General features: G+C 41.3%; 1 protein-coding gene across 2 annotated transcripts in view; it reads left to right on the forward strand.

Moving 5' to 3' along the window:
• Positions 1 to 15,954, forward strand: part of LOC131684597 (adenylyl cyclase 78C) — a 159,221-nt gene that overhangs the window by 103,115 nt on the left and 40,152 nt on the right. For both annotated transcript variants that reach the window (XR_009304667.1, XM_058967606.1), the window contains one exon: positions 6,612 to 6,968. Coding sequence is in view for 1 of the 2 variants with exons in the window: in XM_058967606.1 (XP_058823589.1) it covers positions 6,623 to 6,968 (346 nt within the window). In the remaining variant the exon portion in view is untranslated. Of the gene's footprint in view, positions 1 to 6,611; positions 6,969 to 15,954 lie in introns of those variants that run through there.

Below are 15,954 nucleotides of genomic sequence, written 5' to 3' on the forward strand. Positions count from 1 at the left end.
TTTTTCTAAGTGGGGACCCCATGAAATTTCAGAAATCGAATTCGTATTTTTGATGCCAATCATCTTTAAAATGCATGAAACGTCGAGATTTTATGTTATCTCGAAATTTTTTTTTTATAAAAATCGACTTTTTGGGACTTTGCCGATTTCGCACCTTTTTACATTTCTTATAAATGAAATGTATAGAATTCGCTCAAACTTTCAAGATTTTTTCCGAGGCCCGGAGGGCCGAGTCTTATATACCAATCGACTCAGCTCGTCGATTTGGGACAATGTCTGTGAGTGTGTGTGTCTGTGTGTGTGTATGTAACGGACAAATTCTCATTCGTGTTTCTCAGCAATGGCTAAACCGATCTTATCCAAACCAATTTTAAATGAAAGAACTAAAAAACAGTATGAACGCTATTAATTTGTTTTTGATTCTGATGTTTAGTTTCCAAGATATGAATGTTTGAATGCGTAAAAATGGCGTTTTTCGCAGTTTTTTTGAATTATCTGCCGAAATTGACAATATAGATTAACAATTTATATGTTTTTAGACAGCTTTAGCAAATACCTTTCGAACAAGCTATAGATTGTTGAAATCGGACTATTATCAAAAGAGATATTTAACATTAAAGGCGGACGAAAGATTTTTATCATTTCCCATTGCCAGAAATATGACCAAAAACATGTAATCTATTATTAACGCCAAAACGGCTTATTTTAGGTCAATAGTATCTTCGGAGAATTTAATGGCGGCAATATGCCCTTTCTTTTGGTATTATGCTTTTGCTGATTAATCTCTTTATGAGTGAGATATTTTCACAAATTTTCTTGGAAGTGATTATAACGAAATGAAGTCTTCAGCAAATTTGTAGCTCTTACTTTTGCGAATAACTTTACTAAAGACTTTAAATATCTATTTTGAATACTTTAAAAGTTATGGCTTGTTGTTTGTTGATTACTCCTTCTCGCCTATTTATTGTTCAATATAGTAATAATCCATTGAAATAAGCTAAACATTATTTCGATAAAAACGAATTTTGTATTTCATTTTACTATCTACAACCGCTAGAAATAATCGCCGAACACTTCCAAGTTGTCTGGAAGGAACTTAATAACTTATCAGTGCAAAAATGTTCATTTGTGCGAACCTTCTGACTGCAATTTTTCTAACTTATAACCATCAGATCGATCTGAAACATATCGGAAATTGAAAAGCGAAATAAATAACTCCAAGCAACGGCGTAGCCAAGAGAAGGTTTTGGGGTTTACCACCATACAACCCCCCCCCCCACCACCCAAAAAAAAATTGGATTGAAGTTGAAAATTTATTGATGCAGACTGATTTAATTCAATATTACAATAACAATTATCTGATCCGTACATTGATAACCTGTTGTTGTAAACATCATGAGGACTTTTGATAAATTGTCGGAATGGGGTCCTGATATGTAAATGATCTATTGGTCTTGATTTCACAGTTGTCTAATAGCATCAATATCAAATTCCTGCCTGAAAACATTCCAATAGAAGTTGATCCAGAGTTCTGGAATCAATAATAATCCTCAGATTTCTTTTCAAATTGAGCTCGCTTTTGTAGAGATGTACTGTAATAAGGGTCTTTATTTAATAGGAAGTGAAGTTAAAATTGATTTAATGTCTATGAAACATAGAACTGCTCACCAAAAAAAATGCATAACTTTCAACATTTGCTAAAAATGTTTTTGCCTTTCTCATTCACTCTAAAATTCGTCAATCTAATCCCGACCGGGAGGGCCGAGTGTCATATGCCAATCGACTCAGTTCGTCGAGTTCGGAAAATGTCTGTGTGTGTATTTATGTGTGTGTATGTGGAAAAAATGTGAACATACCGGCCCGGAGCGAGTATGCAGTGAGGGGCTGCTACTTTAAAATTAAAACTAGTTTAAAATTTCTTAACAAGTTGAAAGTTTTATGCAGGACCCGGACCTCCCGGATCTTTCTAAATGATCCGCCGCTGGTTTCAAGCGATGTTTCAGTATCACATAGTATCTCAAGATCGTGGCTGTCGATCCATTGTTCGTATGTGAAAATTGTACTGAACATGTAATATTCATTTCCACCATTGTATTGAACATAACCAGTCATGGAATCGTAGTCTGGACAAATGAGAAAAGCACAATTGCACCATTAGGTGATTAAAACGGGTTTTTATTTTGGGAATGCGTCAAGTTGAGACGAAAACGTAATATGATTAATAACGAGGATAACACTTTCCGAATGCAGAGAGAAATTTATGAAAAATGACGATTAACATTCGACTCTAGCAGGTCCTGATCGATTTTGATGAGAATTTGATTTTTGTTGTATGACCAATTATACGTACAGGTTAAATGTTTTTTTTTTGGCTCAGTACAATATACATAACCCCTTTAGGAAAATTCAGTTTTCCCACCACAATGCATTGATTGAGGAATTTAGATATTTTATTAACAGAGCATTAGCAATAATTCGTTTGTATGTCTATTTTATGGACCCTTTTTTCGCTTTCCCATTGATTTGGTTTGAGATTTCTAGCACTGATGTTGTCCTATGCTGATTTGAGCGATTCTCTGAGTCCTGCCACTATCCCATGTAGTATGTGTTATCAAAAACATCGCGAAGCATCAAGTTCTAAATGTTCTCAAACGATATAATATCCGAAGAGAGTGATAAGAGTTATAAGAAATGTCTCATCACACTGTTAGGTGGATTAAAAGCGTTTTTCAGTTCAATATTACCGTGGCTGCTTTTTCTTTTTCAAAATTTTAGAACTCGAATAATGATTTATTTTCTTGTATATAGTTGTCATGTGATGTACAATAATAAAATGTAATATATGCATTTAAAAGCTTTTAATGAATATAAACAACGCACACATTCTCGTGATTCATGATTGAGAAAGGCACAATTGCACCGCTAGGTGGATTAAAATAGGTTTTTTTTTATCATTTTAATTATATATCCAGCAATATCGCTTTCTAATGATGATGACTGTATTAAGTAAGATTATATTATTAAAAATGTAGTTTAACACAGCCATTTGTATAACTGTAGGCTAAAACCGACTGAAAATAGTAGTGTTGCTGTGCATTGCACCAACTTTAAAATATACGTTTTTTAAACATTTTATTCCAAACTTGAGTGACAAAAAAGTTACATTATACGGCGAGATCCGCCAAAGTTGCTGAAGCAGTATTACAAAACCAGATTCCAGCTATCCAAAAAACACTCGAACTCTTCCGATCATGTCCGATTTAGAATAGATCGCCAAATCGTTCCAAAAACTAGTTATTGTCTATTTTTTGTTCATATTAAGGCATAATAAAAGCAATAGCAGCAACAAATAATTTTGGCCAGGATTTGACTCCAGTTACTCCTCTGTGGGACGCTTTGAATTTGCATCATGGTTGTGTTTGATTGAGCTGAAAGTTGGCATTTGAAAATGAAAATTTGCACCACTGGCCCGGTAACTTCCCTGACTGGCAGCAATATTAGTTTCTGTACCTTCCTCATTTCGTGGATTACAATCGTCTGAAGACTTCAGCAGTAGCATCCTGAACATGTCCGGATATGCCAGGATAGCAGGTTGGTATTCCATCCGGACCGATTTTTTGATTTTAGTCACATTGACGCTTCTTTGAGCTTGTCGTTAGTCGCTTGCCACTCGGCTGAGTTACCTTCTTCTTCTTCGCCGTACGGTGTCGGTAACCAGATAGTTACATCGTGCTTCGGGATTACCCGGGCATATTTCAGCTGGTGTCGACAGGCCCTCATCTTCGTCACTACGACTCTGTACGCGTCCCCCAGAGATTGGCGTCTATTTCTCAGCACAGCTACTTATGGCAACTGGCTTGCTCAGCTTGATCCCCCGTTTTAAAGAGTCCCACCTTCTCGAAACGTCGCTTGCGCTCTGAGCCCGCCTTCTGGCTCTAAGACAAGGGACCATGCATAAATGACGTAGCATTTTGGGGAGTAGGGAGGGTATACCAAATTTGTGACGAAGTGTGACGAGGGGGAGGGTAGGGTCAGAAGTTGTGCGACGTAGCATTAAGTTTAAAACCCATTGTTTAGAGAAAACAATTTATTGATCCTCCATTCCCAAGAGAAATGAATTTAAATTCAAACAAGTTACTTTTGATGTGGTTATTCATTTTCGATTCACGAAATTACAAGTTCGCAAAAATACGAAAAGATTTTGTATGCGGATTTAACTTGCTACATTAGTTAGCTAATGTTGCTAACTAATAGACTTAGTTTCGAAGCTGAATTAAATTTTCACTTCAGATTCAACCAAACAAAATTTAGTAATTTATATCAACGTATGGTTCTTAGAATCATTGGCAGCTGCACGATTGTGAACTGAGAGAACTTGTCTTCATGCTCCCCTTAACATATAAAATTCAAAACAAAACTATCAACACTATATTTGTCATGAAATGGGCTTATTTTGCACGCAATTTGCTGTTATAGTGAAAATGTTGATAAAAGTCGTCAAACATTTTGAAAGGACATGTATTTAAAATAACTGAAACACATATGTAATTTTTTCATCACCCGGGCGCGTTGCATGTGACGAGGGGGAGGGGGTAGGTAAATGCTACGTTATTTACGAGGGGGAGCTTAGAATTTTGTGACCAAATGCTACGAGGGGGGAGGGAGGGGTCAAAAATCGCCGAAAAAAGCTACGTCATTTGTGTACGGCCCCCAAGCAGCGTGTAGCATACTGAGCTATTTATTTGACCAGTAAGCTGCCGCCTGTCTATTGCATGGCTCCAGTTTTCGTGGCATTGTCACGTCTCCAGCCGTCACAATCCTTCTTGTTAGATCCGACAGATCACCACAGCTAGAATTAAAGTGACAGTTTCTTTTGTTCTTACGACGAATCACACAATATGAAAAGGAACTGTTTTATCACACTCGGCATATTGAGTAGATATCGTGACTGCTGTTTTCGGTGGTCACCGAAAAACATGTTGTTTCTTTAATTTATTTTTGAAAAAATTCGGATTATCCCCCTAGAAAGGTAGTTTTATTCATCTATGCCTATTGAATTATAAGATCCTTGAAGCTCAGCGTCAGACACGGATTGGTGACCACAACATAAATCTCTACTACCCGGGTAGGCACGTAGATGCGATACGATTTCGTAAACCGGTTACCACAAGCAATCCTGTTTGCCTGGTCGAAGTCATTTACTGTTACATGTGTTATCTAAGTTACGGTAGCGGATTTTTTTTCGGGTATCAGTTCTAGAGTCAGTGAAATTATTTTATATTATATGTAAAAACATTTGCAATTTCCACGTTCATATCATTTAAGCTCGATGGTAGAGCGTTGTACAAACAAGAATGTATTTTGAGGAAAGTGTACTAAGAAAAATAAAAGAAAATAAATCTGCTAACTACTTAACTTTACTATCGACAATTTTTCTGATCCAGCGAGAACAATTGATTGGATTTATAACCAACATCGGCCGAGCAGCAGTAAATTGTCAACTTAAATTAAGAAATGGAAAACGTCTTAACTTTGAATAAGTTTTGTTTTTCTTTTATGCGCCAGTTCCAATACCCAGAACCTGGGGCATACAAACCAAACGCTTATTCTATTTGTAGCAATAGGAACAATTTTTTGGATAAACGATGGAAGGAGGATTATATTGATCATGCATGGCATAAAGACAATATTTGTTCGTTCACTTGGTTCTGTCGAAATCTATTACATCGAATTTATATCGGCATAAAAAAGCACTAATTAGTAATGGATGACGCTTCCAGGTGCCGCCCACAGAACGTCCCGCGATGATTAGAGATGGTTTCATGTATTGGAAAAATCATCGTGACGTTGTCTATTTTGTATGCAAAACTATCACTGAAACCACCTCACTTGTGAGTTCAGTTATTTCCAAAATCCAATTTTCAAAATCTATGCGCTTGTCTTAGCAAGTTTACCTTATTTCCCCGATCTGAGTAGAACAGCAATCAGTGCTCGTCTGATAAGATTGTTGTTTACGTTTTCACTTTCACCCCAACACCCTCATCCGCTTTCGTGTAAATGAATCCATTTTGGTATCCTCTTGACTCAATACGATTGGTGCTTTCATCAATCCAAAAGTAAATATATTTGCACAAAACTAGCAGACAGCTCGCTTTGTCCCTTCAAGGAATACATAATTGATTACCGTTGAATGGGCGCGTATTATCTTCACAATGAATTAAGGACGATTCAGACGATACATCAGCTTCCGTCAACGTCAACGGAACGTCACCGTTCCGTCAGGATAAGTTACATGCGGTTAAATGGAGGCATTCACATACAACATCAACGGCACGGAACGTTTTGACGTACGGCACGTGTGAACGAGCGCAAGAGAAAAGTATTTAACTTATCCTGACGGAACGGTGACGTTCCGTTGACGTTGACGGAAGCTGATGTACCGTCTGAATCGTACTTTACGGAGCAGGGGCGGAATATTATTTTACCGAAAAGTGAAACTTACTTTGTCCCCCAATTTAGGTCAGACGGTCTAGCTATTCCACTCGATGGAAAACGCCTTACAAATAAGACTAACACCCGATATCTTCCTATCTTTCTTCACACATACACAGGATAATCAACGATGGAGCTCCTGGTGTCACAAAAGTCGGTCAGTGATTGTTCTTCGCAGTCGGCCACCTCTCGCCGACCAAGCACAGGAATCGTGAACCCTGCGGCTACCGTGGATTTCGATGACAGCTGCAGTATTATCAGCGATATCTCGAAAATTCCTCGCGTGCCCGGTGATGGGGCTCAAGCGGAGGATGTCGTACCGTCGATCGTTGGTTCGGTTGACCTGGAGAATCGGAAGCAGGAACAGCTTCCGCAGCTGCCCTTACAGCAGCAACCGTTGAGTAATGGAGATTTGCGGCCTGGCGCGGCGGTTGCGATAATGTGCCAAAGTGAGGTCAATGGGAAAGAGCTGAAAGGTGAGTGTGGGGGTTATAGGGGTATTGGTTAGTTTTTAGTAATAGCTTTAATAGTTTTTAGTAATAGCTTTAATTCAATCTAAATTCCGGGAAATTAAATCCGATTAGATTTTGGAACTGCCTTAGTGTTGTAGCATTTTTGAAAATTCATTTCCATCAGTAAACAAATATTCTTCTGAAGATATTAAGTTTTTTTAACTCACACCAGAGGAATGAAAAGGGAATTGATATTTCTATCGTTTCTTTATCTTAATTGGGAGTCAAAAATAAAGTTATTCACAATAGTTAATTGTTTTACGCGTATGTAATAAAATTCGATCTCTGGGAAGGAAGTGACATTCAATTACAAATATTTCCAAGTTTAGTAATGCTGCAACCTTCAGAAAAGCAGCGATTATATATTGCAACATCACGCTTGTATCACTCAACAACAAGCAGAGTAGCAGATGCTATTGCCACGGGGTTTCCAGGGGCACGTATTGTTATTTTTGAAACAGAACTTAGAAGGCAAAACCACAAATTAGATGAGGAATGCTGCTTACTCAAAACTAGCGAAATGCATAGAGCTTCACGATAGTCCGCCCTCTCGCTTTTCAATCGTAACACTTCCTGTTTCATAAACCAGGTCGCAATAAAGTTTTTATGTTGAATCACTTACACTTAACAAATGCTGCTCCCTCGATGACAGAAAGGGTAACCTTCGACTCGCTCTGCACTCCTGTCAGGTAGTTCCGCCATATCGCGAAAAACGTGAGATAAGAATGATAACACGATAATCATCATTTCCAGTCAATGCGATTCTCTATGCATACGTGGTGTTTCCTAGCTTCCGTCACTAGTCGTTTAGCATAGTAACCCCTTTTCCGGATATCATGTGTAGGTATGGTGGGGATGCGCATCGCTATATTTAACTTGTATCCATTGGAGCGAAAGTAAGAACCTCAGAATTGCACGAGACAATGGGAAATTTATCGATTATTTAATTGAGCCAATGTGTGTGTGTGCATGTGGGTTTGCATGTGTTTGTTGGTCGATTCGAGTTTGATGAGGGAAAAGGCAGTCTAAACGTTTTATTAAAGTGCGATTCACTGAACTTCAACCCAACGACCGACCGCCGGCACTGCTAACCGATCCGATGAGCGCGGATTTTATTTATGAGCCATGTTCTTCTACCGTCTGGTTGCCAATTTGTTCTTCTAATATGTACTACGGTGTGGTGTGCCTTGCATTGTATGTTGCCGCGGGGATTTTTATTGGTTGTGGATCTATAGCCTCCTTGAACATTGTTCTATTTCCATACACGTGTTCGTGTCATTGTTTACTAGGATAATAAAAGTGTCTGTTTTATGACTTTCACTTTGGTCCCGTTAACTAGCTATAGCCGGACTAGTTATTCGAGGCGATGATGCATAGTTCATCTACTATAAATAGTAGGATTGCGAAAAATTTGAAAGTGATGTAATTCATAAGTTTAGTAATGGGAATCGGCATGCATACTGAAAATAGGTCAAATTTGTCATACTTTAGAGGTTAGTAGTATGTATGTGCAATGCATGTGTATGTGTATGTAGAAGGAAGCCACCATCAGTTCAAGGTATTTCCAATAGGTGCGGGTAGACTTACAGTAGAATAAATTTGTGTATCAGATGACTTTCATAGTATTGCTGTTAACGAAGGGTCAAAATAGGGTTGGGCGAATCCGTAAACAGATACATTTACGCGCATTTCGTGGGGAAAAGAGAATATCCATCCAAAAATAGACGAATTTTGCGCCAACTCGAACAAATGGTGGCAGCACCCTCTCAGATTTTTATGAAGCTTTCTGTACATGAGAACTTTGTAACAAAAAGCCACTTCCATACTTTGTTTTTCCAAAACTGATCTAGACTGTCTTTTGAAAAGGGTCAAACTTTTTTTACCATTTTTTTTCAAATGACTATAGTCTAAAAATTACAAATTCTACAAAAAAATGGTGTAGAAGTGATTTTCACAAAATTAGCCAAAGTTTTGAAGAAAAATATTGAAAAAATTCTTAATCGACTCCTACATAAATACTAATCTTTGAATTGGATGAAATTATGTTCCTAAGCTAATCACTTTGCACTTGTTTATGTTCAAATCCATTCCGCCTAGAGGAGATTTTATTTTCCGGAAAATCTTCAGGTCGTCGGCATATAACAGCTTTTCAGACTGGATTCGCTCGCAGAGGTCGTTTATGAATAAGATGAATATAAGAGGCCCGAGATGGCTGCCTTGCGGGACCCCAGACGGTAATTTGAAAACAGTCGAGGCAAGGTTTGCCAATTTCACATAAGCTGATCTATTGTCTAGGTATGACTTCAGCCAATTAGTTAGCCAGATGGGAAAGCCAAGCCTATTCAGCTTATCAATGGCAATATTATGCGGAACTTTATCGAAAGCTTTTGAAAAGTCCAAATATACCGCGTCTACTTGGTGTCGTTCTTCCACAGCCGGGTACAAGGCACTGGTATAAACGAATAGGTTAGAAGAGTGTAGTAATAACAGTTATAAGGAGCAAGGGTTTTTCGTTGTATCGGCCAGAAAGGTAAAATTAATTCTCTACCCTGGGCAATGTTCACGCCGGAGAGCAATTTTTTTCCTGCCAGGCCCAATGCTTCGCAACATATTTCGTCACTGTTGCCAAGTAGACGGATGCTCCGGCACCGACACGCTCGGCGTAGTTGCCCTTTCTCAGCAGACGGTGAATTCGACCGACAGGAAACTGGAGACCGACACAAACCGAGCGAAATTTTGATTTTCCTTTCACCTTTTCTTCTTACCGCGTCCAGCGTACGTGTGGTGTAGTAGGAGTGTAACACACGAATGATTTTACACTCGCTTAAGTTGGAATGGTGGCAATCTGTACAACGGGACGGTTCCCGGTTCAAGAGGTAATACACTCCTCCGGCGAGAGTGTTGCGATTGCCAAGATCAATGGTGTGTTCTACTGCAGCTGCTACGCCCCACCAAGGTGGCCAATAGAACAGTTCAACCAGATGATCGACAGGCTCTCGTCGGACCTAGTGGGCCGGAAACCGGTAGTCATAGCGGGAGACTTTAACGCTTGGGCAGTGGAGTGGGGCAGCCGCTGCACAAATAGCAGGGGCCAAGCGCTAATGGAGGCGCTTTGCTAGGTAATAATGGCTCCGCTAGTACATTCCGTAGAAACGATGTGGAGGCGTGGATTGACGTAACATTTGCCAGCCCGAGTCTGGCTCCTGGTATGGAATGGTGGGTAGACGAAGGCTACACCCATAGCGATCATTTAGCAATCCGCTTCAGGATCAACTATGGTGTGCAGCATCCGAGGGCAGGAGATCCCTTTCAGGTACGCGGGTGGAAGTCCAATCACTTCGACAACGAAGCTTTCACCGCGGCTCTAGGACTGGAGGCCAACACCGACAGTCTAAGCGGGGATGCGCTGGTAGCCGTTCTATCATGCTCGTGCGACGCCACTATGCCGAGGAAAAACCTGCTAAGAAACGGCAGATGCCCGGTATACTAGTGGAGTGCCGAGATTGCAGCTCTACGATCAGCCTGCCTCAGAGCTAGACGTAGGATGCAAAGAGCCCACACCGAGGATACAGGAGAGAACCGCCGTGAAGTGTTTCGAGCTGCGAAATTGGCCCTTAACAAGGCCATTAAAAGCAGCAAGAGAGCGTGTTTCGACAACCTGTGTGAGAGTGCCAACGCGAATCCGTGGGTGACGCCTACAGAATCGTGATGGCCAAGACCCCCAGAACGGTCTCCGGACCGGTTGGCGACGATTATCGAAGTACTCTTCCCGTCTCGAGCCACAAGCCCCTGGCCACCTGCACCACGAGACAGTGTGGGCGCGGCCGAAATGGTGGCTCCGGTGACGAATGAAGAACTACTCGCAGTGGCTAATTCCCTAGCAATGAACAAAGCTCCAGGGCTGGATGGAGTTCCAAACAGCGCTCTCAAGGCAGCGGTCATAGCGAACCCGAACATGTTCAGGCTACCTGTGCAGAGATGCCTTGACGAGGGCCGTTTTCCCGATAGATGGAAAAGGCAGAAATTGGTGTTGTTGCCGAAGCCCGGGAAGCCGCCAGGCGACCCATCGGTGTACAGACCAATCTGTCTGATCGACACGACTGGAAAACTGCTTGAGAGGATCATCCTCAACAGGCTCACCCCGTACGCGGAAGGTACGGACGGTCTGTCAAGCAACCAGTTTGGCTTTCGGAAGGGTAAGTCCACAGTGGACGCTCTCAACTCAGTGGTAAATACTGCCGAGATAGCGATCCAATGGAAAAGGCGAGGTATTCGATAATGTGCGTTAGTGACACTCGACGTGAAGAACGCATTCAACAGCGCAAGCTGGGATACCATCGCGCTCTCGTTACACCGGCTTAGCCTACCGGTGGGTCTGTACCGGATCCTGGAAAGTTACTTCCACAACCGCGTACTGCTATACGAGACCGATGCCAGTCAGAAAAGGGTTCCGATTACCGCCGGAGTCCCACAGGGCTCGATCCTAGGCCCGGTGCTATGGTACCTCATGTATGACGGGGTTCTGAGACTGAAGTTCCCTCCTGGGGTCAAGATCGTCGGCTTTGCCGACGACGTAACCTTAGAGGTCTACGGGGAGTCAATTCCTGAGGTAGAACTAACCGCAGAACACGCGATCAGCACGGTGGAGGAATGTATGAGCGCGAGAGGCCTGGAGCTCGCTCATCAGAAGACGGAGGTAGTTATCGTCAACAACCACAAGTCGGCACAACATTCAGTTATCCATGTGGGAGAAGTCGCGATCACTTCACAGCGAAGTCTGAAGTCTCTCGGAGTCATTATAGACGACAAGCTGACCTTCGGCAGCCATGTCGACTATACATGCAAGAGAGCGTCGACTGCTGTTGCGGCTCTATCGAGAATGATGTCCAACAGCTCAAAGGTGTGCGCCAGTAGACGTAGGTTACTGGCAGGCGTTGCCGTATCTATCCTTAGGTACGGCGGCCCGTCATGGTCAAGAGCACTGAGGGTAACCAGTTACCTACAGAAACTGGAGAGCACCTACCGCGAGATGTGCCTCAGAGTGATATCTGCCTACCGCACGGTATCACACGATGCATCCTGCATGATAGCGAGCATGATGCCAGTCGGGCTGGTCATTCGGGAAGATGAGGAGTATTTCGAGCTACGTGGAAATAGAGGAGCCCGCGAGCGCACCAGGGTGACCTCGGTCGCCAGATGGCAGCGTGAGTGGGATAACTCGTCGAAAGGTAGGTGGACCCACCGGCTGATACCTAACATATCGAGCTGGGTGGGAAGACCCCATGGGGAAGTTCACTTCCATCTGACACAATTCCTGTCAGGCCATGGCTGTTTCCGACAGTACCTCCACAGGTTCGGGCACGCGGAGGTCCCAGCTTGCCCGGACTGCCTAGGTGTAGATGAAACTGCCGAACACATACTGTTCGTATGTCATCGGTTCGACGTCGAAAGAAGAGCAATGCTTGACGTCTGTGGCTGGGACACAACCCCTGATACCCTTATTCAGCGGATGTGTCAATCGGTGGAGAAGTGGAACGCAGTCTCGGCTGCTACCACCCAGATTGCCTGTAGGCTACAGGTAATTTGGCGAACCAGGCAACAGACGACGGGCACGATTAACTAGTGATTGGTTAGTTGGAGCGAAAAAGGCCGAGCGCAAAAAAGTGAGTGAATGGTCCGTCCATGCTGAGGCATGTTTGGCGCAGCGACTGGCAATCGCGTAAGGGGTAAACCCAGCCACCCCGAAGCAAGGCAGAAGAGCGAGTGTATAGGCGTATATGTGGACTGCCTCATGCCAAGATGGGAGGGTCGTAGCGTAGTATGTTGGGACTTAGCTATCGATGCCTCGTGGTGTGGCAGAGGAGTGAAAGGGTGAGCATCCAAGTCAGTCTCACACGGTATGTTAAGGGTTAGCACAAAAGTCAGCCTCACATGGTATGGTAAAGGTTAGCACAAAAGTAAGCCTAGCAAGGAATGAGAAAGGTGAGCACACAAGTCAGCCTCGCATGGTATGTCAGAAGTGGGGCCTAAGAAAAATATCCCACATGGGATGCCAGGGAGAGCGACAGGGGTATAATAGTGTGGTACGATCGAGAGTGAATCAGGTGATAGGGTGAGCATCCAAGTCAGCCTCGCAAGGAACGAAAAAGGTGAGCACAAAAGTTAGCCTCATGTGGAGTGTTAGAGAGTGAATCAAGGTGCGATTGAGAGAGCACCCAAGTAAGCCTCATACAGGACGTATGAACGCGTGAGCGAGAGTGAATGAGTACATCAAGTACAGCCATCCCCCCAGAAGTAATACCGAGAGGCAGGCTTCCTTACTGCTCTCGATATTAGCTCATTTTCTCTTTTGCAAGCAGTTAAACGCAGTAGGGCTGTTTACTAGCTCCCACCGAAAGCGAGAGAACACGCTCTCGAGAATCAAGAGATTTTTTTTTCCGTTCACGCATATCTCTCTACCACGAAGGGGGGATGCGAAAGTATTAATTCTCGCCCAATTCAAGAGGGAGTGTTCCTCGTCAGATGCTCAGTTACAGAAAGAGCATGTTTGAAAAAATGCCAATAAAATAAGATGGTTTCGAAAACAACAGAATGGCGATATTTTATATCAAATGAGTGCTTTATTTAGGCTTTGCATATTCAAACCAGCCATTTATATGTACACACTTAGCTAACCCAATTTGATTCCCTTGCCATATCTCATAATCTATACATCAAAAGTCACCACAATATAAAAAGAAAATTAAATATTTGATCGTTTATGATGTTTCAAAAATAAATCTAATGTATAACATTTGGTTCGAAAAAATTGTACAATATTTTAGAAAATATGTGTTGATATCCATCTCGAAGATCTTTCTACAAATTTTTTAAGCGGTTGTATGAGATCGGCAAACTAATTGTATATGAATATTTTCAAGTACGATTACTTTGTAAGGGCTTTTGTCTAGAAAAAAACATTTTTAGAATTAAAAGTTTCACAACACATACAAAAAAAAATAAATTTTGTTCGCCTTATACAATAGGTATCTTTGATCCTTGTAACACTGGGTGCATTTGATCCCTATCATTATCCCTATCATTGGCGAAATGTATAGAAATAGAAAAACATCATTTTCATAAAGTGCCTGGCACTATTAATTAATCTAAAATGTTTTTTTTCCGTGGGCAAATTACGGTACGAGGTACTGAAGGTTGGAAAATCCAGTTAAACAGCACTGATTTACCGCAAATACTTGTCTTGACTTTCTACTGTGATTAAAATTTGTTGTGCGTTTAAAAAGGTAGTCTAATTAACTAATTTGTCAGGACAGATGATTGGCTGAATATTAGTGGTTGTTAGTCATAGTGTGCTTTGTTTCTTTAGCCCTAGTAGGCAGGGGATCAAGTTACCACACGTTTTTACAAAAACCTCGTTTTGACATGATTTCCAAAATAGTTCATATTACTGACAGTGCATAATATTCGGATTTACATATTATTCATAGCTCTTACAATTCAAATTGACTACAAAATGGCGAATTTCGCAATTTAAATTTTTATTTCATTGAAAAGATATGAAAAAAAAACAAAAGTGGGATCAAGTGTACCCACTCTCCCCTATTCATTTTTGAGCGACTTCGGTAGATTTACGAATAATTTGCTGCTAAAACCTGGAATATTTTGAATTGAATTTATTATTACTTTTGCTTTTTTTGGTAAATTATACACCATTCAGAAAAGTACTAACTTGTTCGGCACCACAATATTCCTTTAAATGGTCGCAGTGGAAATCAAGGCTCTACAGCTTATTCAAAAAAAAACTTAAACTTAAATCGCCAATTTCGGAGAAAAATATTAACACGATGTGGTGGCACATTTGCAAATACTTCTTAGTCTTTCGTAAAACCATTAATTTTCAACATAACACAATGAAAGCAGGAATAGTGAGATTTATGTGGTTGTCATTGTCATGACTAGGGCAATTTTACACATAACGATTTTGGATAAAGGATTTGACTCGAAAGTATAATAATTAGAAGCCTGATAGTGCAAGGAAGTGTAGATTAAATCGCGAAAAAGTGGAAATAATTCGACTTTATTGATAATTGTTGATGTTAATTTAACGAAATGCTGCACAGTTGCCATCTTATGATGAAATTGCTAGAAAAAATTATTTTTCTGATCCAATACATATGTTATAAATTCCTTTTAACAACATTTCAACTCATCCCTTTATTGTGCCAACAAAAAATTCCGAAATATGCCCATTTGTTCAAGCTCTACACTGGTGTGACCCCTTAATGTTGTTCAGCGATTTTGAACTGAAAGCTGCCAATTCAAACATCTTTACTATACCCAGAAGGTAAAACATGGATACTTATCATGAAAGCCAAGTTAAATATTCGAACACTGATGTAAAGCGAACTAAATTTGGTTCCCTTGGGGGTAAAGAGGAAACTATTTTATTCTCATCTGCCAACTGAGCAATTTATCTCCGTTGCTCCACCAGACTATGATGAGGTAAAAGCAGAGCATCTAATGAAGGTTTGCTCTGTCACAAGCAAGAGGATTCAGTAATGAGAGCATGTGCTTTCTCTCTGCTCCCCTAGTTACTGCGCAAAAAATGCGCACCAAAATCAAACTCATGTTATATGCGGGTAAAATATTTCTCTATCTCGTCGTTGCAAAGATGAGTAAAATGAAGCCTGCCGAGAGGTAGTCCCTGGGAGGAACGATGGCGGAGCCCAATGGAGTTTAGTCGGTATTAATGGCAGCGTCACCATTCGAGCCCGACTCGCCCCCAGTACACCCCGTGTGGTAGCTTGGACACCTACTAAAAGCAAGTGTACTGGGCTAGTACGTAAACGTCTTCTCCATTGTAAAAAAACACTCGGTTAAGTTTACGTTCGAGGCTAAACAGTTCATTTCCATCGTCAAAAAAATGGAGCTTCAAGCGAAGACTAGTCTG

The sequence above is a fragment of the Topomyia yanbarensis genome, chromosome 2, assembly GCF_030247195.1.
Source record: "Topomyia yanbarensis strain Yona2022 chromosome 2, ASM3024719v1, whole genome shotgun sequence".
Lineage (NCBI taxonomy): Eukaryota > Metazoa > Arthropoda > Insecta > Diptera > Culicidae > Topomyia > Topomyia yanbarensis.